Source organism: Oryctolagus cuniculus, chromosome 6 (genome assembly GCF_964237555.1).
Source record: "Oryctolagus cuniculus chromosome 6, mOryCun1.1, whole genome shotgun sequence".
NCBI lineage: Eukaryota > Metazoa > Chordata > Mammalia > Lagomorpha > Leporidae > Oryctolagus > Oryctolagus cuniculus.
This window is the reverse complement of record NC_091437.1, coordinates 18586447-18608060: the sequence shown is the minus strand read 5'-3', so window position 1 is coordinate 18608060 and position 21614 is coordinate 18586447. Positions and strand designations below refer to the sequence as shown.

At 36.5% G+C, this 21614-nt stretch overlaps 1 protein-coding gene across 4 annotated transcripts in view; it reads right to left on the bottom strand.

Annotated features, from left to right (window-relative positions):
- Nucleotides 1–21614, bottom strand: part of ADAMTS19 (ADAM metallopeptidase with thrombospondin type 1 motif 19) — a 223286-nt gene that overhangs the window by 74913 nt on the left and 126759 nt on the right. For all 4 annotated transcript variants that reach the window (XR_011389707.1, XM_051844182.2, XM_051844183.2 and 1 more), the window contains 2 exons: nt 11533–11673; nt 9990–10140 (listed from right to left, as the gene is read on the bottom strand). Coding sequence is in view for 3 of the 4 variants with exons in the window: in XM_051844182.2 (XP_051700142.2) it covers nt 9990–10140; nt 11533–11673 (292 nt within the window). In the remaining variant the exon portion in view is untranslated. The remainder of the gene's footprint in view (nt 1–9989; nt 10141–11532; nt 11674–21614) is intronic.

Below are 21614 nucleotides of genomic sequence, written 5' to 3'. Positions count from 1 at the left end.
CTGTTGAAATCCATACTTAATGTATACTAAGCTGATCTTCTATATATTAAGATAATCGAAAATGAATCTTGATGTGAATGGAAGGGGAGGGGGAGTGGGAAAGGGGAGGGTTGTGGGTGGGAGGGACGGTATGGGGGGAAAGCCATTGTAATCCATAAGTCGTACTTTGGAAATTTATATTCATTAAATAAAAGTTTAAAAAAAAAAAAAAAAAAGAATAAGCCAATCAATTTTAAGAAAGCTATTTCAATGTCAAACATGTAATGAAGAAAAATATGCTTAGATACTTTTAATATTAAAAGGATAATCAAGATAATACATGACCTAATGTATATGAAAGACACAGCAATGAAATCTCAGTGCTAAGGGTTCATTTATAGTGGTGAGAATATTGCAACTTTAGAATATTTGTTTAAGAAAATCAAATATTTGTCAGTTCCTTTAAATAAAATGCATATGGCTATGCAGGATTATTTAGACACAATAGAAAAATTACACCATTATATGAATTGGGATGGAAGAATAAGTGTGTTTGTGGTATCAATTCTTTGCCTCTTGCCCTAAATCCTATCTTCACTGATGCTGTACTTTCTGCTTCTGTGTCACAATCAGTACTTGGTTATCCCATCTTAGAGACTTCATCCTGAACACAACACAGAGATTCCTGGGGGATCATTATAAGTCATTTGTACCTCATTATGAACAAGTTTTAGACCTTTGAGACACTATAAACTTTTTCTAGAGGAAAATCTATGTGAATTAAAAAAAAATTCCAGGATAAAGCAGACGAAACATGGTAGTAATAAGACAATCTGAAAAAAAAAAAAAAAAACAATCTGAAAGAATGCAAGTGGGAGGACTGTCAGAACTCTTAGCCGCATCTACAGTTGGGACCAACCAAGAGGTTGAAATAAGGGGAGGTTAACTGACAAATTCTCAGAAACTTTCTCTTTCTGTAAGATGGTTGGACATATTTAGACACATGCATATTGCTAACAAATTACACAGGAATGTGGAGTTTACCAGAGACATTTCAAAGTAACCAATGTATTTTAAGCTTTAGTGAGACTCAAGTGCAACCTGTAGATATCTACAGAGTGGAAGAGAACACTCAATAAAGGTAGAGCAAGAGAAACGTGAGAGACATAGTGGTGTACTGGGAGAAAGCGCATGTTGTCTGCCCTCCCAGCCCACTCCCAGCCAGCTAATGTTTGTTTAGCTTTTCATGGTTTAAGTTATCTGTGGCTAACCACAGTCTGAAAATTTTAAATGGAAACACCAGAAATAAGCCATTGATACCATTTAACATTTAAATAACTTTTATTACAATTGCTGTATTTTATTATTAGTTATCATTAACCTCTTATTTGTCTAGTCGACAAATTACACTCGATCATATAGGAAAAGACATGGTATACAGAGGGTTCATTACTCTCTGTGGTTTCAGATACTCACTGGTGTCTTGGAATATAACCCTTATGCATAACTGGGGTTGAAGGAGGTACTATAATGGAAGGGAATAGTGAGGTGTAAGTTTGAAATGAAAGAACCCAGCAGGACTAGAAACTGCTTATATGTAGGCAAATGAAGCTGCTTAGCAGTAAACCCATAGGTTGATCAAAAAATGCTATTTTAGGAGGGTTACTCAGGTGTTGATGTCCAAGACAGACTAAAAATCACAGTAAAATTAAAGTTAACTCATGATCCAAATCTTTTAAATACATGAAGAAGGGTATAGTTAATATTACCACTATAATGATGAATTTGTCAAAACTCCCCAATTATTTTCCTCCTTTATATTTAAAGTTTAGATTTCTGAACTGTTTGTAAGCTCCTAAAATTTAATAGACCTCAGTGAGAGTGTAACATATTTCATGTGACATATATTTTTTCTGCTTTAACATATTCCACATGGATATATACCTTTATATTTAGGGTATTATTTACCTTAACTCATATGCACTTGTGCATTCTTAAAATTCACCTAGGAAATTATTTGAAAATATATATAAATATTGTTCTTCTGCAATATTTTAGATCCTTGAAAATAAGCAGAGGGGCCAAGTGCTCCTCTTGTGCATTTGTGGGCACATTTGAATTTGAAGTAACAGAACTCTAACTTGAGGATTTTCGTTTCTAAATGTACCTCCCTAAGACTCTTCTGACAAAGATGCTTTATAATCAGGGGGTCAAATGGCTAATTTTTCATGAAAGTAGACTTTTTTACCCTATTTAATAAAGCTTAGATGTGTTCTAACAGTAATTTTTTTAGTCAAGTTCCTAAGTTAACCAGTGCATAGTCAGCAACACAGCACATCTTCTACAGTAGTTTTTGAGTAATCCTTGCTTGGTGAACACTGCCGGTGGTCTGAATTCTGACCTTCTGCCGTTGTCTGCTCTTCAGAACAGCAGGTACTCTAATTGATTCCCACCGGAGGCACTGAGAGCATAAAAGCAAACTTGGCAGCTGTTCAAGATAAGCACAGTCACGTAGAATAAATCTCTCCTAGAGATCTCTTGGCTCCTTTCTGCTCCACAGATCTACAGCTCTATGGGAAGTAAATTACAGTCTCAGTCTTAAAAATAACTCAGATTCAGGAGTTCAAACCAAACTGTCAAAAGTTAAAGCAAGAAAATGTTGAAGAAATAGTGTGAATTGTTTTCACCTTGAAAGTAGGTTTCAAATGTGTGATATTATAGCTATGTAATACTAAGTTCTTTCTATGGGGGCAGGTGGGGTATTGAGTTAGAACAAAACATTGCCCATATGTTATACAGGCGACAGTTAAATATTTGTTTTTTTCTTCAACTTTATATGTGAATTAAGAAAACAAGTTTAAAATTTAAAATGTTTTACAAGGAAATCCACAATAGAAATGTACCACTCATTTCTAGCAGACTAATACAAATAATGCAATATGCCCTTTTTATGATTCTATAATAAAAAGATATCCTTAAAAGTATATAACAGGAATCTAGATGTTTATTTCAAGTAGGCTTTTTAAATACTTACAAGAATGCTTACATGAATATACTATACATATAAGTGGAAGGTTATTTGTCTATGTAAGAATATCATATAAAATTTATCTCTGAGGAACCTATACTTATGTCTTTCTTTATGCCAAACAGTTCCATTAAGATGTTCTGAAATTTATATTAAAGTAAAACAATCTTAAGTGCACATACATGGAAGTAATAATTAACCCTGGGAAATGTAACTCCTTGCTGTTCTTTGTATTACTTTTCAAAATACAATTGCACTAACAATATTTTACTGCAAATGTAATTGTGATGGAATACTGTTTTTTAAATATTCTTTTCCAATCATAGAATACTTTGTTATTATTAAAAATGGGTATGAAGAGAGAAAGAATTAAAGAAAATAAAGATTCAAAAGAAAATCAGAAAATCTAAAACCTAGTTCTTAATAAATACTAATAAAACTGAAATATAGTTGAAATAGAAATATAAAGACACTGTAGATAACTTTGACAGTAAACTTGACAACTTATAAGAAATGGGAAATATTAGAAAATTACAACTAGCTAAAATGGACCCAAGAAGAAACAGAAGAGATTAATGATTCTATAGCCATGGAATAGATAAAACTGATTGCTAAAGATCTTTCAATAATATCCCTGGTCCAAAAACTAACAAATCTTGCAATGAACTTGAATTCTCTTCTCATGCAACTCCAGAGAATGGAAAAAGCAGATACACCTCTAAACACTTGATGATACTCACACTAGGCAGAGATTTCTTTTTAAAGTAAATATAGAGATTTACCTAATTTATTAACATATATGAATATTTTTAAAAAACTAGTTATGTATTTGAAAGGCAGAGTGAGAGAGAGGGAGTAAGCCAGGAGCTAGAAACTTTATCTCGATCTCCCATGTCAATGGCAGGAACTCAAGTACTTGGGCTACCATCTGCTGCCAGCCCAAGCGCATTAGCAAGAAACTGGATTTTAAACAGAGTAACTGGGACCACAGTCAGGCACTCTATTATGGGACTGGGGCATCCCAAGCTCCATGCAGTAGCTTAACTTTCCTACTACAATGCCTGTCATTATTAACTTAGATTTAAATTTGTTAAAGAAGGTTATGTAACACAAGTAATCAAGTAACTCTTAAAAACAGGCTATGCACCATGATCAAGTTGTTTTTTTTTTTTCTGTCCCATAAATACAAGGTTAGTTTAACATTAAGGATTTGATTAATATATAATCAGGCACATCAGCAACTTAAAAATCTATAATTTTAATATACATGGATACAAAGTATATTGTGCAATTTAATATCTATTTTTAAAAACCTTATCAAACTTTCCATTCAAGGGAATTTCTTTATCACTAATGGAAATCAATGAAAATCCATAAAAAATCAAAATGAATAGTGGAATGTTGAAAGTTTTACTTATTTTTTAAAGATGCATTCATTGATTTGAAAGGCAGAATTACAGACAAAGAGTGAGGGAGAGACAGAGAGATCTTCCAACTGCTGGTTCACTCCCCAAATGGCCACAACAGCCAGGGGTGGGCCAGGCCAAAGCCAAGAGTTGGGAGCTTTTTTCTAGGTCCCCGCTGTGAGTGCAGGGACCCAAACACTTGATCCATCCTCCATTGCTTTCCCAGACCAATGGCAGGAAGCTCGATCAGCAATGGAGCAGCAGGGACTCTAAATCAGTGCCCATGTGGGATGCTGGTGTGAGAGGACGTGACTTTACCTGCTGTGCCACATACTGGCCCCAGCAGTTTTATTTTAAAATTAGTAACATGGAAGAGATGACACTTAAGCACCAATGTAAAGAAGTGGATACAGGATGTACTATTCTAAGAATCAAGCAAAGAATGAGAGTGAAAGAAAATCTTGATAATCAAAACTCGTGAAAATAGTTAAAATTTTATTTCAAACTTTAAATAAAGACTCTCCAAGTTATCAAAAAACTAAAAATTTTCCAGCAGAGATATGCCCAAAAGAAACATCTAAATTTTTTTTTTGAAGAAAAGGAAAATGGAATATGATATAACAGGAAAGGACTAGAAAACAATGGTGAATGAAGAGATTGATTAAAAAAAAAGGTTAAGAAAACCTAAAAAAGCATTGATTACATAAAGTAACAGCAGTTGGACTTTAACCATTAATTATAAACCTTACTTTTAGTGGCAGGAAATATCAGAAATCTACCTCACTTATATCCTAGAAATTATATCCCTTAATAGAGACTTGGCACTGCCAGCTCAGTAAGTTGGATGTTTTCTCTTTCATCTCCTCCAGTCCATGAACTTGAAGACTGCTGGTGGCACAAGGTGACTATACACAGCACATAGTCCCGGTAGGGAAGAGTGAACTGATCCAAGATATAAATGGCTGCCCGCAATAGATGGAATGGTTTCTAGTTTGAGTCTAACAAACTTAACTGCTTATGAAAACACTCTTTGGAACAGAGTTTCTACAATACTGGTTACCAAACTTTTTCTGTAAAGTGCCCAACAGTAGCCTTTTAGAAATATGGCTTATGTGGTTTCTGTTGCAACTTCTCAGCACTGTCATTGTAGTTTGAAGGAACCACAGAGAATATATGAACAAATGAGATGACTGTGTTCTAGAGAAAACTTCATTTGTGAAAATGGGAACCCTGATTAAATTTGCTAATCCTTGCTCTAAAATAGAGCATCACAATTTCCAGCATACAATTAGATATCACTAACATATGAAGAGCCAGAAAAATGAAACCTTTTCTTAAGAACCCTGAGATGACACATATGTTGTAATTTTCATAAAATTTAAAACTGGAACTATAATTATACTCTGAGGTAAAGGGAACTGGTTTGAAATGAATGAAAAAAATCTCCAGAGAAAAATAAAAAGGAACTAAAAGGAAAAATTCATTTCGATATGAAAAAGTATTTGAAAAACTTCACGGAATGGGTTTAATAAAAGAATGAGAATGATAAGTAAACTTGAATGTAGGTCAAGGGAAAATCATTGTGTCTGAAAGAGAGAGAGTGAAAAATACTAAACAGCTGCAGAAATGTGTGGGACGATATCAGAACTTCTAACATGAACATAATTGGATTCAGGAGAGAAGACAGAAGAGGGGTAGAAACATATTTAAAGAAATAATCACTAAGAAATTCTTTCAAAATTTGGTAAATGACATACATGAAAAGTCAAATGAGTTCAATAACCCCCAGCGAGCTAAACATGCAGAAATGCATACAGAGAGACATCACAGTCAATCTTCTGGAAACCAGAGATAAACACACTATTCAAACACAGGCAAAGGAAACCACAGATTACTTAAAGAAGACAGAGGAACACCTTGAAATGTTAAAAAAATTTCAGTTGCTTTTATATTATGTGCAATAATTTGCTATCTTCACTCCTTTAAATTCAAGACATTCTACTGGGTATGCAAACATAGCTCTTTATGGGTTTGATTTAGATTTTCTGATACAATGTTAGTAATGTCAGGGATCTTTTAAGGAGCTTCTGAATTTGTTCAGATGTTTTGCCCATTTTAGTGGACTGATTGGTTTTTAATTGTTGAATATTAGGAATTTATACATTCTGGAATTACTCCTCTGTCAGACGTGATTATTATGTTTTCTTCTATTCTGTGGTCTTTCTCCAATCGTTTTCTTAAAAGGAAATTACTTTACTTTGATAAATTTTAAACTACAATTTCTTTTTTTCCTTTTATGGTTCATGCTCTGGTGTCCTATAAAACAAATTGTTGTCCTATATTTTCCCTAAAGTGTTATAGCTTTGTAAATTTGGAGCTAATTTCAGAGTACATATGAAGTAATTCTTGATCAAGCTTTCCTAGCACAATTTGCTGAAAGACTATTTTACCCACTGAATTTCCTTGTCCACTGTACATATATGTGAGCGTCTAACAAGACTATTGTGATAGGTTTATGCGTTGTCTTCCCTTTTGCCAGTAACACACTTTCTTCACTACTGCTGCTTCACGAGAAGTTTTAAATAATATGGCGCGTGTCCTCCAAGTATTGTACGTTAAGCTGTTTAAGTCCAAATTACTGTCACCTCTGAAATTGCATAATGCCAAATTACAGAGACACATTTTTCCAGAATTGTCAGTTACCTCATTTCAGTGCCAGAATATTCACTGGATCAGATGAGAGGTTTTAGAAAGTTCTACCTATTTGTGTGAATCAAGTAGATAATAAGAGATGTATAAAACCGGAACCTTCTGTTTTTAAACTCACTATATGACTCAGTCTTAATAGAAAATTTGTGCACATTTAACATGTGTGGAATCACCATGTACCCAGTTCAGACACAAAGGCAGTACATTAAGGTTTCTAGAATCTTTGATTTTAGTACATTTCCATCTTCTTTGAAAAAAGTTATGCTTACAGGGCCACTTCTTACTGTTTCTAGGGAAACATCTCTCCATATCTCTGGATTCCCAGCCAGGCTGAGTAATTCTAGGAAGCTTTTACAATGACCTGATGCAGTTGGAGCTGGCTGAGCCATGAGATGCCAGATGACCTGAAGGCATCAACTGTTTAGACTCAGGAACAAGGCTATCCAAGAAGTGAGCCATTCAATCTGCAAATTAATACAGCAGAGTGAGCTCTTACTGCTGGGGGTCAAGATGTTTCACAACACGCTACATCAGTGTCTTTAAATATTTTGCAGATGTGACTTGTTATCCTCGGGGTAAATTTATATCATTAATTAGATCAGCATTATGCAATGCTGGAGTCTTCAGTACTTGTGTTTAAGTATCTGTTTATAACTATTGAGGAGAAATATCTAATTCAGATGCTGTGGGTTAATTGTCATTGTCTGAATCAGAGCCTTCCTGTTTTGAAGATTCTGCCAGAAACATAAATGTTGAGGGCTGCTGGGAACTCTCCCGCCATGAAGCTTGATACAACTGTTTGGAAATGGGAAGGTCATAGGAATGCCCAACCACAACCTGCATATGCTGGGAAACAAGTAACTGCTCATGGCTTGGCTTTTATGTAGTCATGCATTGATAACCCAAGTCGTCTTCATATTATCTTGACATCGATCTGAGAACCAAGTATTTACACGAGTGAAAATTTCAAATAATGACCTCACAATTCAATTAATTCATTTTTATTTCAAAAAATACTTACCGAGCATTTACTTAGGTGCTAGAGGATAGTGGTGAAAGGGATCAAGAGCTTGTGTAATGTGACAGAGTTTGCCTTCCAGGAGATTTGTTCTGTACAGAATTTACATTAGATTGGAAAGTATAGAAAGTACACATAACCCATATGAAGGTATACATGTGCTGATTAACAAATAGAACCAGTCAGTCCTCTACATTTGTAACTATTTTACTTTATATATTTAAGGTACACACAAAGACATGTACATAGTGAGTCACTTCCAGATAGCTTCAAATAAGAGTGTGCCAAAGTTTTTGAGATAAAAAATATCAATAACCAATTCTCAGACTTTTTTTGACTCTATTCATTTTCAGCTTTTGACAGAGCTAATCACTCTTTCTGATAATGTCATCATTTCACCTTCATGATTTTAATTGCTCTTGGCTCTATTCCTTCCTACCTCAACAGGTTTCTTCACAATTTTGGATTTTTTTTTTTTTGTAATATTTCTTTACATCTACTTGAAAGGCAGAGAGATGGAGGGAGGGGGAGAGAGAGAGAGAGACACACAGAGAGAAACAGAGAGACAGAGAGAGAGAGAGAGAGAGAGAGAGAGAGAGAAAGAATATCAGTCTTCCATCTGCTGGTTCACTCCCCAAATGCCCACAACAGAACCAGGACTGGGCCTGGCCAAAGCCAGGAGCCTGAAACTCCATCCAATTTTCCTACATGGGTGGCAAGGGCCCAAGGACTTACTTGGACAATGCCTAGTTTAAAAAAAAAAAAAGGCAACACCTAGCATATTGAGAAATAGATAATAAAAAACCCAATAGTTACATTTTTTAAGAGATGAAAAAAGAAGGAATTTCAAAGTATGTGTGTGTTTGGAATAAGTAGGAGGATACAGGCAGGTAGAAGATGAGTAACAGGAAGAGAGAATGAAAGAAAGAAGGGAATATAAATAGAGTTAAAAATCTTACATCACCTAAGAAGGCCATTTTTCTTGGTTCTCTAGATTTTCTAGAATGAATATGACTGCTCTCTCTAGGTAATTATGACTATTTGAAGACACACATACACTGCTTAATTCACCATCAGACATATACCTCTCCCCTTTAGTTTTTTTTAAAGATTTATTTATTTATTCAAAATGCAGAGAGGCAGAGATACACACACATACACACATGAGCACACACACAGATATCTTCCATCTGATGCTTTACTGTGCAAATGGCCAAAACAGCCAGATCTGGGTTAGGTTGAAGCCAGTAGCCAGAAGCCTCATCCAGGTCTCCTACATGGGTGACCAGCACATTAGCATGAACCAGGTTTCGAAGCACAGCAGCCATGACTTGAAGCAGCACTCCAGTATGGGATGCCAGCATCACACACAGAGGCTTAACCAGCTGTGCTACAAGGCTAGCTTCAACTCCCCTAGTTTGTTTAGAAACTAACTCTCATGTTCATATGAAAATACTTGTAAAAATTTGTCTTTTGGGTAGAAAGATAGTAATTATATGTCCGAACATCATTTGAACTGCATTTTCACCCAGTTACCAAATAAGAAAGTATGAGATTCCTAAATAGAAGCAAAGTGTGGCACAACGTAATACTTCCCTATCTTCAGTGTAATTTTAGACTAGATTTGATTAAATGCTGATGCCTTTAGTTTAATGCCCATACCTTATTTCTATCACTTCCAAAGTTCATGGGAGAAAATGTACAAATCTTTTCCTAGAAAACTCTTTAAGGACTGGGTTGCTTTTGAACCATCAACTCCCTCATAAAGCCACCTTCTCCTTCTACAGTCAATACTTCTAAAAACAGAATGTGAACACTTAGAACATTCCACCTGGACATGACTGCTTACCTGCATTTCTTGACAAAAGGAAGCCAATGGCCCAAAGAGAATCTGACATTGCTCGTCTGCTGTGTATGTCATTCCTGGCAGTTTGGAGGGAACCATCACAGAATTGACACTCTGGGGATTTGTCTGTAGCAGGCAGTTACTGGCCTTTGACCTGACAAGATGAACAGTGAACAATGTTGAATGTAATGAAAGAAGTTGTCATGATTAGTTAGTACAACAAAAACATGTTCATTATATTAAAGATGTACTTTCCCTCTTATAAGCTCTTCAATTGAATGCTAATAGAATAATTCATATATGAGAATATGTGTTTGCAATTATTTGAGATAATCCTAATAAATAATATTAGTGTTCAAATTAATAGAACTTTTGATGTATAAAGTGCATTCATGTTGCTCACATAATCTTGTGAGGTGAGTATTTTTTTATGTATTTGTAAGAGGTAGAAGCTCTGACTCAGGAGAGTAGCTTGCCCAAAAGTAATGTGTAATGGTAAGAAGACAGCTATATTTGGAGACTTAAAGAAATTTAATAGTGTGGGCATTTTTGTATCCAACATTATAATACAACTTCCATTTATGAAGTAACATTAAAATTTTTCACAATCATGCTTTATGTTAAGACAGCCATACACAATCATACCTGTCCTTAGAAATATGTTCATAGGGCTATAAATTCTGATGGCATGTTCAAAATATTACTTTCTAGAATGCTGTAGTCTATTCTGGCATGACATGCATAGGATTTATTGCATGTATTTTAGAATAATGTTAGAGTAATATCATATCATATTTTAGATCTTAAGATTCAGTAGAAAATAAAGCCCATCAAATTAAAAGGTCTGAAATGTGAATAAAGTTCATCTCTGTAGTGATTTTAGCTAGCTAGGAATTCTTATATTTATTAGACTTTTTGATACTGTAAGCATCTCTGTAACTACTTTTCATATCATCTACTATTTCAGCTAGGCATTCTATCACCAAAGAAAGAAACAAAGAACAAGGACTTTAAAATGAAAATTAGAATAACAAATATATTAATTTCTTTTTCCAACCAGACAGAATCTAAGTGTTACTGTTGTTGAAGGAAGAAGAATATCAAAGACTATTATAATGGTGAAACCTACTCATTAATAGAGAAAGATTTAGAGTTGAGAACTATCTCAATGGAAAAGTGGAGACACTGTTAAAGAGGCTCTCTTACAATAACAATAGCTGTGTTGGTGATGATCAGTTTTTCACTAGGGAAACACTAAAGAGGCAGTGAATACTGGGACAGTTTTTTATATTTACAACATTTTTTCAACCTTTCCAATCATCTTATGCATCCTTTTATGTGAAAATGTGTAAACTAAAAGGCCTATAGGTTAAATAATGTGTCCCAATCCACTCTATGAGTCCATGGAAGAGTCAAAATTGGACTTGGTGCCTTGATTTCCACTTTGATGGCCTTTACACTTTTGTCATGCTGCCTATCCTGGTTGGCAGAGGCAGCAGGTACACACAGACATTTCCAATGCAGCAACCATAAATGACCTCAGTACCTCAGAAATCTCTCCAAATCTTCTTTGCTACACCGGGACCATGAGACATCACCAAGATTTTGTCCTTTAATCCATTCACCAGACATGATATGAAGACCATCAGCACATGATGGGTGGTCATTGTCATGGTTAATGCCCATGCTGTTTCAGAATATAATTAAAATAAAAAAGATTGATATTAAGAAAATGTTATTTTTAAGTTTCCACAACTAAAATTAAATAACAGTTAAATACTCAAAATAATGGAAAAGTAATATTATTTAAAGAAATTTATTTCAAAATGATTAGATTTTAGATTATTTTTAAAATTCTGTGACCCAAATTTAAGGTAAATATTTTTATTTAATAAAAAAGCATTTCTTCAATCAATCTATAAAATGACATGTTTTGGTATATCCAAATGACCTATAGATATAATTACTGCTTAGTAGTATAAAACATAAAAGAATATTTATTTAACTGCACTAGATTCTTACTCTTGCCCGAATTAATTTTTTTCAAAATCTGAAGCCATATCTTTTATCAAAGTTGAAAGCCTATTAAGCTACTAACCTTCCACTATGTCTTTCCCATCTGTTTTGTTAGACCCTCTTCTTCCCACCTCGTGTAGCACAAACTGTCCCTGGGAAACCTTCTACTTTTGCCATTATTGTCCTTTTGAATCACTCTTGAAATTTCTTGCTTTAAGATGAAACCCTATTTTTAACTTTTATTTCTAAATGAATGTTCCAGAAGCACCTTGAATTCAACAGGTCTACAGACTGCACTCCTTTTTTTATCTTTCAAACCCGTATTTACTTTTTTAATCTCTTTGTCTCTTGCCTGCTTTTTTATGTTTTCTTTAGCTACTAACTCTTCCAAATAAAGAATATTCAGGACATCATTTGCTCCTTCCTCTCCCAAACTATTACCCAGGCTATGTAGTTTATTAAGTGTTAGAAGCAAACCCTGCCAATTTGACCTTCTAAATATTTATCTCAATTATCATCTCTTTTTTTCTATTTCTATTGTTAATATAAAAGAAGAATATATAATATTCTTACACTATATCTAGTCTCAGCAATTACTATGGTGATTTAGCTTCCCTAATCAGAGTTATTTAAAATCCTATCTGACTAGGCCATTTGTTTTCTTTCTCATTGCCTACATGGCAATTCCCAGCTCTCTAACTTGGTACATGGCCCTTTCATCTTCCTCCTTTTTCATTTATTGCACTTGCTCTTCAGCAACACCAAATGACTTGAAGTTCCCCAACATTTTGTTCCTTCTTATTCTCCATTTCTCATGTGTTGTACAACTTGTTATGGGATTAATAAGTTTGAGCTAAACAACCCTATGGGGTTAGAACAATTATAACATAAATTATAACATTAGTTTTGGTAAGGAGAAGTGTGAACCAAGGTGGCTGCTCCAGAAATCTATGCACTAAACCATGACAAGTTGGGCACCTATGGATTTCAGTTTCCACCTGCTCCAACATACCTGTTCTCCAGCTTCTTTGCCTAAAAGCACTCTGCTTAACTTCAAGATTAGTACAGTAGACTTCTAGGAGGTACTCTCTCAGCCTACCTCACTTATCAGTACTTTCACTATGTCTGTCTCCCTACCACAGTATTCTCTGAATAACACTGTTACTGTATTTTCTACCCTACCTTATACATTTAAACATTTGGTCAGCCTTCCAAATTATGCTTTTTTGATATTTTATTTGAAAGGCAGTGACACATGGGGAGTGGGGCGGGGATGTAGTGAGATCTTCCATCTTCTAGTTCACTGTCCAGATGGCTGCAAGGACTGGAGCAGGCCAAAGCCAGAGCCTGGAGTTCCATGTTGGTCTCATTTGTGGGTGGCAGGGGCCCAAGTACTTGGGCCATCATCTGTTGCTTTCCCATGTACATTAGCTGGGAGCTGGTTTGGAAGTGTAACATCCAGGTCTGACACCAGGGCTCCCACGTGGAATGCTGGTATTGCAGGTAGCAGCTCCACCTGCTGTGCCTCAACACTGGCCCCGTCTCTTCAAATTTTTTTTTTTTTTTTTTTTTTTTTTTTACAGGCAGAGTGGACAGTGAGAGAGAGAGACAGAGAGAAAGGTCTTCCTTTGCTGTTGGTTCACCCTCCAATGACCGCCGCGGCCGCGCACCGCCCTGATCCGATGACAGGAGCCAGGAGCCAGGTGCTTTTCCTGGTCTCCCATGGGGTGCAGGGCCCAAGCACCTGGGCCATCCTCCACTGCACTCCCTGGCCACAGCAGAGGGCTGGCCTGGAAGAGGGGCAACCGGGACAGAATCCGGCACCCCGACCGGGACTAGAACCCGGTGTGCTGGCGCCGCTAGGCAGAGGATTAGCCTAGTGAGCCGCGGCGCCGGCCCCTCTTCAAATTCTTGAATTCAATGACTATTTCAGCTAAAGGTTAGGAGTATATCAGTCATACTCCGCAACCCACACTGAAATACTAACTACGTCATCTTGTAGACTCACTTCTATTTCAGAAAACATACACATAATTTTCTATGAGCTTTCATAGCAAGCCATGAAACATATTATTTGTAAGTGAGGATTAATACTGAACAAATAGGCCAGCACCACGGCTCACTAGGCTAATCCTCTACCTGTGGCGCCAGCACCCCGGGTTCCAGTCCCAGTTGGGGCACCAGATTCTGTCCCGTTTGCTCCTCTTCCAGTCCAGCTCTCTGCTGTGGCCCAGGAAGGCAGTGGAGGATGGCCCAGGTGCTTGGGCCCTGCACCCGCATGGGAGACCAGGAGGAAGTACCTGGCTCCTGGCTTCAGATCAGCACAGCGCCAGCTGTAGGGGCCATTATAGGGGGTGAACCAACGGAAGGAAGATCTTTCTCTGTCTCTGTCTCACTGTCTAACTCTGCCTGTCAAAAAGAAAAAACTACTGAACAAAGAGGAAAGTTTGCTTTTATAGCTGCTAACTCAGAGATGATGGATGAGGAGAGCCTAGTGTTCCCTTTTCTATTTCTGTATGGCCTAGATAACTGATGAAATTGTATTTCATAAGGAAAAATTTATAAAATTTATATCAATTTCTACATTATATTTTACAACATTGAATTAAAGTAATTACTATTAAGTTACTAGGTAAAATTTAAAAACCTTAAATTTTCACAAATCAAAAATTTTCAGGATTGTCAAATTTTGAAGTTAAAGAAATTGAGTCACAGTTGCTACAATTAAATATGTTTTCAAAGGAAAAAATTGATATGAAAGGAATAAATAAGTTCCATCTGTATTTTTTTTTTTTTTTTGACAGGCAGAGTGGACAGTGAGAGAGAGAGAGACAGAGAGAAAGATTTTCCTTTGCCGTTGGTTCACCCTCCAATGGCCGCCGCACTGCAGCTGGCGCACCACGCTGATCCGATGGCAGGAGCCAGGTACTTATCCTGGTCTCCCATGGTTTGCAGGACCCAAGTACTTGGGCCATCCTCCACTGCACTCCCTGGCCACAGCAGAGAGCTGGCCTGGAAGAGGGGCAACCGGGACAGAATCCGGCGCCCCGACCAGGACCAGAAACCGGTGTGCCGGCACCACAAGGCGGAGGATCAGCCTAGTGAGCCACGGTGCCGGCCTCCATCTGTATTGTTAATTAATAAATTAACTACTCTCACAATTTCTGCTATCTTTGACCATGAAATTTTGATCCAAATAAAACTGAAAAAACACTATTTTATCACTTTTCACTTATACTCGTGCTATTAAAAAACTTCCCTGGTGAATCATATTCCTCTTTTCTATCCTAATTAATGTCTTCAAAGGGAGTCTGAATTAACATACATTAATCGAGTAAGTAACAGAATAGATAGAATTCTTTTTCATAATTTAGAGATAAATAGAAAAAATAAGGGGTCATATGAAATAAGTATGAACCAATAGAATACTGGAGGGTTGAGTAGAAAGATATTAAAGTTGGAAATTTTTTTTTTTAAGATTCACTTATTTGTTTAAAAGTCATGGTTACAGAGAGAGAAGGAGAGACAGAGAAAGAGAGATCTTCCATCCGCTACCTCAAAACCCAGATAGCCACATGGATGGTATGTGCCAAACTGAAGCCAGGAGGGAGCTTCTTGCCTGTCTCCCATGTTGGTGAAACACTTGGGCCATCCTCTCCTGCTTTTCCCAGTCCATTAGCAGGGAGCTGGATCAGAAGTGGAGCAGCCAGGACAGGAAGCAGAGTCTATATCGGATGCTAGCATTGCAAATTTAACCTGCTGTGCTACAACACAATCTCCTGAAGTCAGAGATTTAATCTCAGTATCTTCCCACCAAGTTACATAGTAATTAATAAATAAAGATGCTTTGGTGTCCTCCAGTGTTAAATATGCTTTTCCTGCTTGAGGTGCTGTGAGGACCATTTGAGGATGATATGAAGAACCTGCACAGTGCCTCAAACAGGGTAAGGATTCATCATGATCCTTTATACAGGGCAGTAAGTCACAGAGATTCTACAGTATCATTCTGAATGATCCAAAAGAGACATACAGATACTTATCATTAAAAGTAATGTGTTGTGTTTCCTTTCTTTGGTGAAGGTCTAGACTTCAGAAAAACCAAGAACACAATAATGGCAAGAATTTGCTTAGGTATTAAATTGAGAAATTATAAGTATGGCATTCTCACAAACTGACAACGATGCCTCGGTGTCTAACTGCACGCTTCTGCTGCGGCCCCGACAGGATCACCACCTCACCCAGGGCACGTATCCTGGCCGCAGCACTCACCACGGCGACGGGTCATCATGGGCCACTTGCCACATGGAACATGCTCAACTCTTCCATCTGTGGTGATGTGGTCTTTCAAACCATACACAAAAGCTATTATTTTTGAAGGCAACTGGACTTTCTCAAAAATAACAAAACTTCCTAAATAATGTGTCCATTTGAGAGAAGGAAAATGACTGCTTCCAAGATTTAGCAATTTGGACATTTTCCCAAAGGACTATGATTTTCTAAATTGGGGAAGATTGTAACCTCTCATCCAGCTAATCCTTTTCCTCGTGGGATCCTGATTCTCATGTGAGAAATGAGCTTTAGCTGTAGGGAGATCGGGTGATTCAAGCTTTGTTTATCATTAGTGAAATTTTCCTAAAGCTATTTAACTTGTAACAGAAAAGATTATCATTAAATTGGGACAGGCCTTTCTGTTTTCAGCCACACATCTGGAATGATGAGAGACATTGTTTAGTCCTGATTCTACAGATTCAAAATAAAGCCATGAACTGTGGACATTTACCTGTGCCAGTCACCACATGAGTCATTTGCAGTGATGAGGTCATTTAATCCTTACAATGTCCCCACGATGTTTGTAATACAGGACTGGTATTTTACAGACGAGGGGCACTGGGGTTAACGGTGGAGCTATGGCTTACCCCCAAGCATCTGATGCTCAAGCAGACAGAACTCTACACCACCCCATTAGAATGCTTCTCTTTCTGGACCCAAACTCTTCATTTCTGACTCATTGTTTTCTTGAAATAACTTTAAATACCTCTGCTGTTTTAACAGAAATATACCTCTCTATATAAATCTCTGTAACCAAGTAGCATGCACCGTGTGGAAAACATTCTCTAAGTAAGACATTAGTAACACCTCTCCTCACACCGTGCAACTGAACTACATTTTAATAATCTCAGTTTAAATTCATTTTGACAAAGAGCCTTGGGCAAATAAACTCTCCACTAACATTGTACATGGTTGTCAAGTCAACTGAAAAAATATTTTTATCTTATAAAACTTCTCAACTTGTTTAAAAGTCCCTGCCAGGAAGTTTTGTGATATCCTGTGGAAAGCTGGAGAAGCATTTGGAGTTTGAAGATGGTCCCTTTTGATGTTTAAAGAGTTAGAGAGGAGAACATATGAACCCACTCACATTTTTTGGATAATTTAGAAAGGATCTGATTTGTAAACAAATATTTTTAAAGTGCTGAATTTTTTTCAGACTACATTAAACATTTTTCATGACATAATACTTCCCACTGAAAGCCACATATTATGTGGAAAAATTAATAAAAGAAAAAAATTGCAATATCTAACTAGCAGTGGATAATATTTCTATAAAATGCACTTAATTTCATGTAATTCAGTGAGTATAACTGATTTGATGTAATTTCACTACTGTGTGCTTATGGAGAAAAAAGCTAGACATTAAATATTTTAAATAACAATTATTTCAACCTGCACAAAATAATGAAATGACTACTTCTACTGGTAAAGTCAAAAAGCTTTTGGAAAGTAAGTCAGAAACGAAGTGAAAATTAGAACTTAGAAAACAGAAAAGAAGTGGTAGATAAAAAGAGATTCCTTCTGACTTTGTGGTGGATTTTACAGCCTGGTTATCTAGCAATACAACGAACACTTGTTGAGAATCCACTATGTGCTGGTACTGTGATGAACTAGGGTCACATAATCAACTAAGACTCAATTCCTACTCTCAAAGAGTTGATCATGTACTGGGATTGGAAGATCCTATTTCTTGCCCTTCAACTGCCAGTAGATGCCTGAATCCTGTAAACTCCACATTCTTTAAAGCCCCTATTCATTCCACCCCTCCTGCTGCTAACCAGGACAGGTACTGGTTTTCTTCACTTCCAGATTGTTGTGACGTATGCTGGACTGAGCCCCTCAACTCTTTGCCTGCATGTAGTCATATTTTAGGGATGCTAGTTGCTTATGACTGTATTAGTATGAAAAGGCTAATTTCTTGTGTAATGTAATATTCCACATAAAGCAGAGATACTGAAAATATAGATAATGGACCACTTGATTCAGAATCAGAAGACATGATGATAAATGAGTTAAAATGGAGTGTTATGGGCCCCTTCTTTGACCACTGAAAGAAAATAGAGACAATACCAAAGACACTGCAATTTAGTGTATTTTCTTGATGATTTTCATTTACTCAAATTTCTGAAAACCAAAATCCTCAAAGATAGAATTCACTGTTTATCCCATTATTCAAACCATCTGCAAACTGAATTCAATCTAATTTTCGCTGGAACAGTTAATTCTAGCATAACTTTTCTGCAGTTCCTTTCTATTAGAACACTTTCCTCTGCTAATCCGCATTTAGAAATCCAACTCGAATTTTAAGACTTTCTTCCTCTATAAAGCACTCTTCAATAAACTTCAGCCTACATTTTTCATGATCCTTAACTTCCCTGCCTTTAAATACATGGCATGCAAGAAATAATATAACTGCTTTGTGTTTCAGGTGAATTTTAAATAATATATATATATTTAAATTTTAGATAATTTTAAATAATATAATATATATATATATACACACAGAGAGAGAGGGAGATAATCACATTTTTCAAGTGTAAAGTTTACAGATAGTGAAATGCCTAATTTTTAAAAAAGACTTATTTATCTAACCATTTGAAAGCTAGAGTTACACAGAGAGAGCGAGAGACAGAGCAATCTCCAATCTGCTGGTTCACTTCCCAGATGGCAACAACAGCTGAGTTCAGTCAGGCTGAAGCCAGGAGCCAGGAGATTCATCCAGGTCTCCCACATGGGTGGCTGGGGCTCAAGCACTCAGAACATATTCTGCTGCTTTTCCCAGGCTATTAGCAGTGAGCTGGATTGGAAGTCGAGCATCCGGGGCACCAACCAACACCATTATGTGATGCTGGCATTGCAGGAGGCAACTTTATCCACTATGCCACAACGCAGGCCCCAACAAATTTCCTTTTTAATTCCTTCAGTTATTTAGTTAAATATGTTACTAATAAATGTCTGCTGATTTTTCAATCGATAAAGAATCAGAGAAGTCACGAAATATTCCATAATTAGATGAAAAGTAAAAACTAAGATGACCTCTTGTCAACTCTGTGAAACTTTAAGCCTAAAAAACTAGCAGATGATCCGCCTAAGGAAAGTTACTGGCCTTATATTTGCCAAGATACTTTAGGGCAATGAAAATAGAAAGCCAGTTCTTGCAAAACCATTCATTAGCTGGGTGATTTTTTCCCCCACTTTCACCTACTCACTGCAACATCCAAACCTACATTTGGAGAGAATCTGGTATGGGACAGCTGCCATATTCCCTTCTCAAAGACTCCTTCTTAATGGCTAAAGTCCCATTAAGATAATTAACTTGGACTGATTGCTTATTACTTTAAGTGCATCATTGTCTAAATAAAGTATCAAATACAAAAGCTGTGTTAGTGCATTACAAGACACTTCATGATAAGCAAACTTCCTGCCAATCTGGTTAAGAAACTCTGAAGGGTATGAAATCACTCCAAGTATGAACACAGACATGTTAGGCCATTGTCTGCTGAAATTCTCCTTTGTACATTAAAGCATTCAGAAAATAAATATAATTCTAATTATGCCCATCATTTATTCACTCTATATTATGTGCCAAATTGTGCCATGATATTAGAGTATGGCCAATCCTAACAATGAACCTTGTAAAGAAAATTTTTCCAAATTGCATAGATGAATATAATCAGTAAGGAAAGAATGACATCCCCAAGCTCATTCATCAAGTAGCTGGCACAAGAAGCATTCAAGCCCAAGGCTGATCATTCATAATACACTTTCCTTTTCACCTGCTCTCTTAGGTGTGTCCTAACATTACCTAGGCATATACAATAGAGGAAGATATGTCTGACATTTGCTAAAAAGAATTCTAAAGAGTACAATGTAGAGATAGTATGTTTACATGTAGCCATTACCAATTTTACTGAGTCAAGGAACAGTAAAGAAAAAAATTAATGTTGGACATTTTAAAGAATAGTGCCTTTTTAGAGCATATTTGTTTCTTGTCAATTATAGTAACCATCACTATTTTATCTATTTCACTCTCTAAAAGCTCTAGAGGATGATATATTTCTTTTATATTGATTTCTTAATTATTTCTTGCTGTTTGTGTCTCTCCTTTTACAGGAAATTTCTCTCTTATAAAAAATAGAATACGCCGGCGCCGCAGCTCACTAGGCTAATCCTCCGCCTTGCGGTGCTGGCACACCGGGTTCTAGTCCTGGTAGGGGCGCTGGATTCTGTCCCAGTTGCCACTCTTCCAGGCCAGCTCTCTGCTGTGGCCAGGCAGTGCAGTGCAGGATGGCCCAAGTTCTTGGGCCCTGCACCCCATGGGAGACCAGGAGAAGTACCTGGCTCCTGCCTTCGGATCAGCGCAGTGCGCCGGCCGTGGCGGCCATTGGAGGGTGAACCAATGGCAAAGGAAGACCTTTCTCTCTGTCTCTCTCTCTCACTGTCCACTCTGCCTGTCAAAAAAAAAAAAAAAATAGAATACTACACATAAATGCAGAAACAAAAGCAAAAATTACATTCCCTTCTAAAAAGACTGCTTCTGCCAGCTGGGAGGGATTAACCAAATTAACGTGTGACAGGATGCCTCTTGCGGCAAATGTTAGCTTCTTACTGGAGAGGTGGAACTTAACTTACACTTTGTTTATTACCAGCTTCACTGAGATATGACTCACAAATAAGTATTCTATATATATTTATCATGTACACTATACCGTGAATTACTAACCATAATGAAGCTTGTGAACACAGTTGCCACTTTTGGGGGATAACAACACTTCAGAGTAATTCAACTTCTGTACTAACAACTAATGTCACCATGGACTTCATTAGGTCTCCAGTACTTATTCATGTTATTCCATAATATTTGCTTTTTGATCTTTGCATCAAAAAGCAAAATAGAGACCAAAAATCAATATGTACTTTTGGCCACAACAAACTCTATTTTTATAATGATGTAACATACAAGTAATTTTCCTAACAATGTAAAGTTGTCCAAATCAACATTTCTGTGAACAATCTAGTTTCTGTATGAAATTCTTAGTAAGTGGCATATATTTAATGTAGCCTCTTTTAAGTCAGAAATATAGAACTCTAATTTCATGATATTATCTGCAACAATTAAAATCATAGATATACTAACTGAAAGCACAAAAATGCAATGACTTACAGACAAATATTTTTGCCCACAACTTTATGTCCATAGTATTATTCAAAGCAAATAACATATCTTAAAAAGATACTTTTTATAATTAGGAAAACACTATTCTGCTATAAAATAAATAGTAA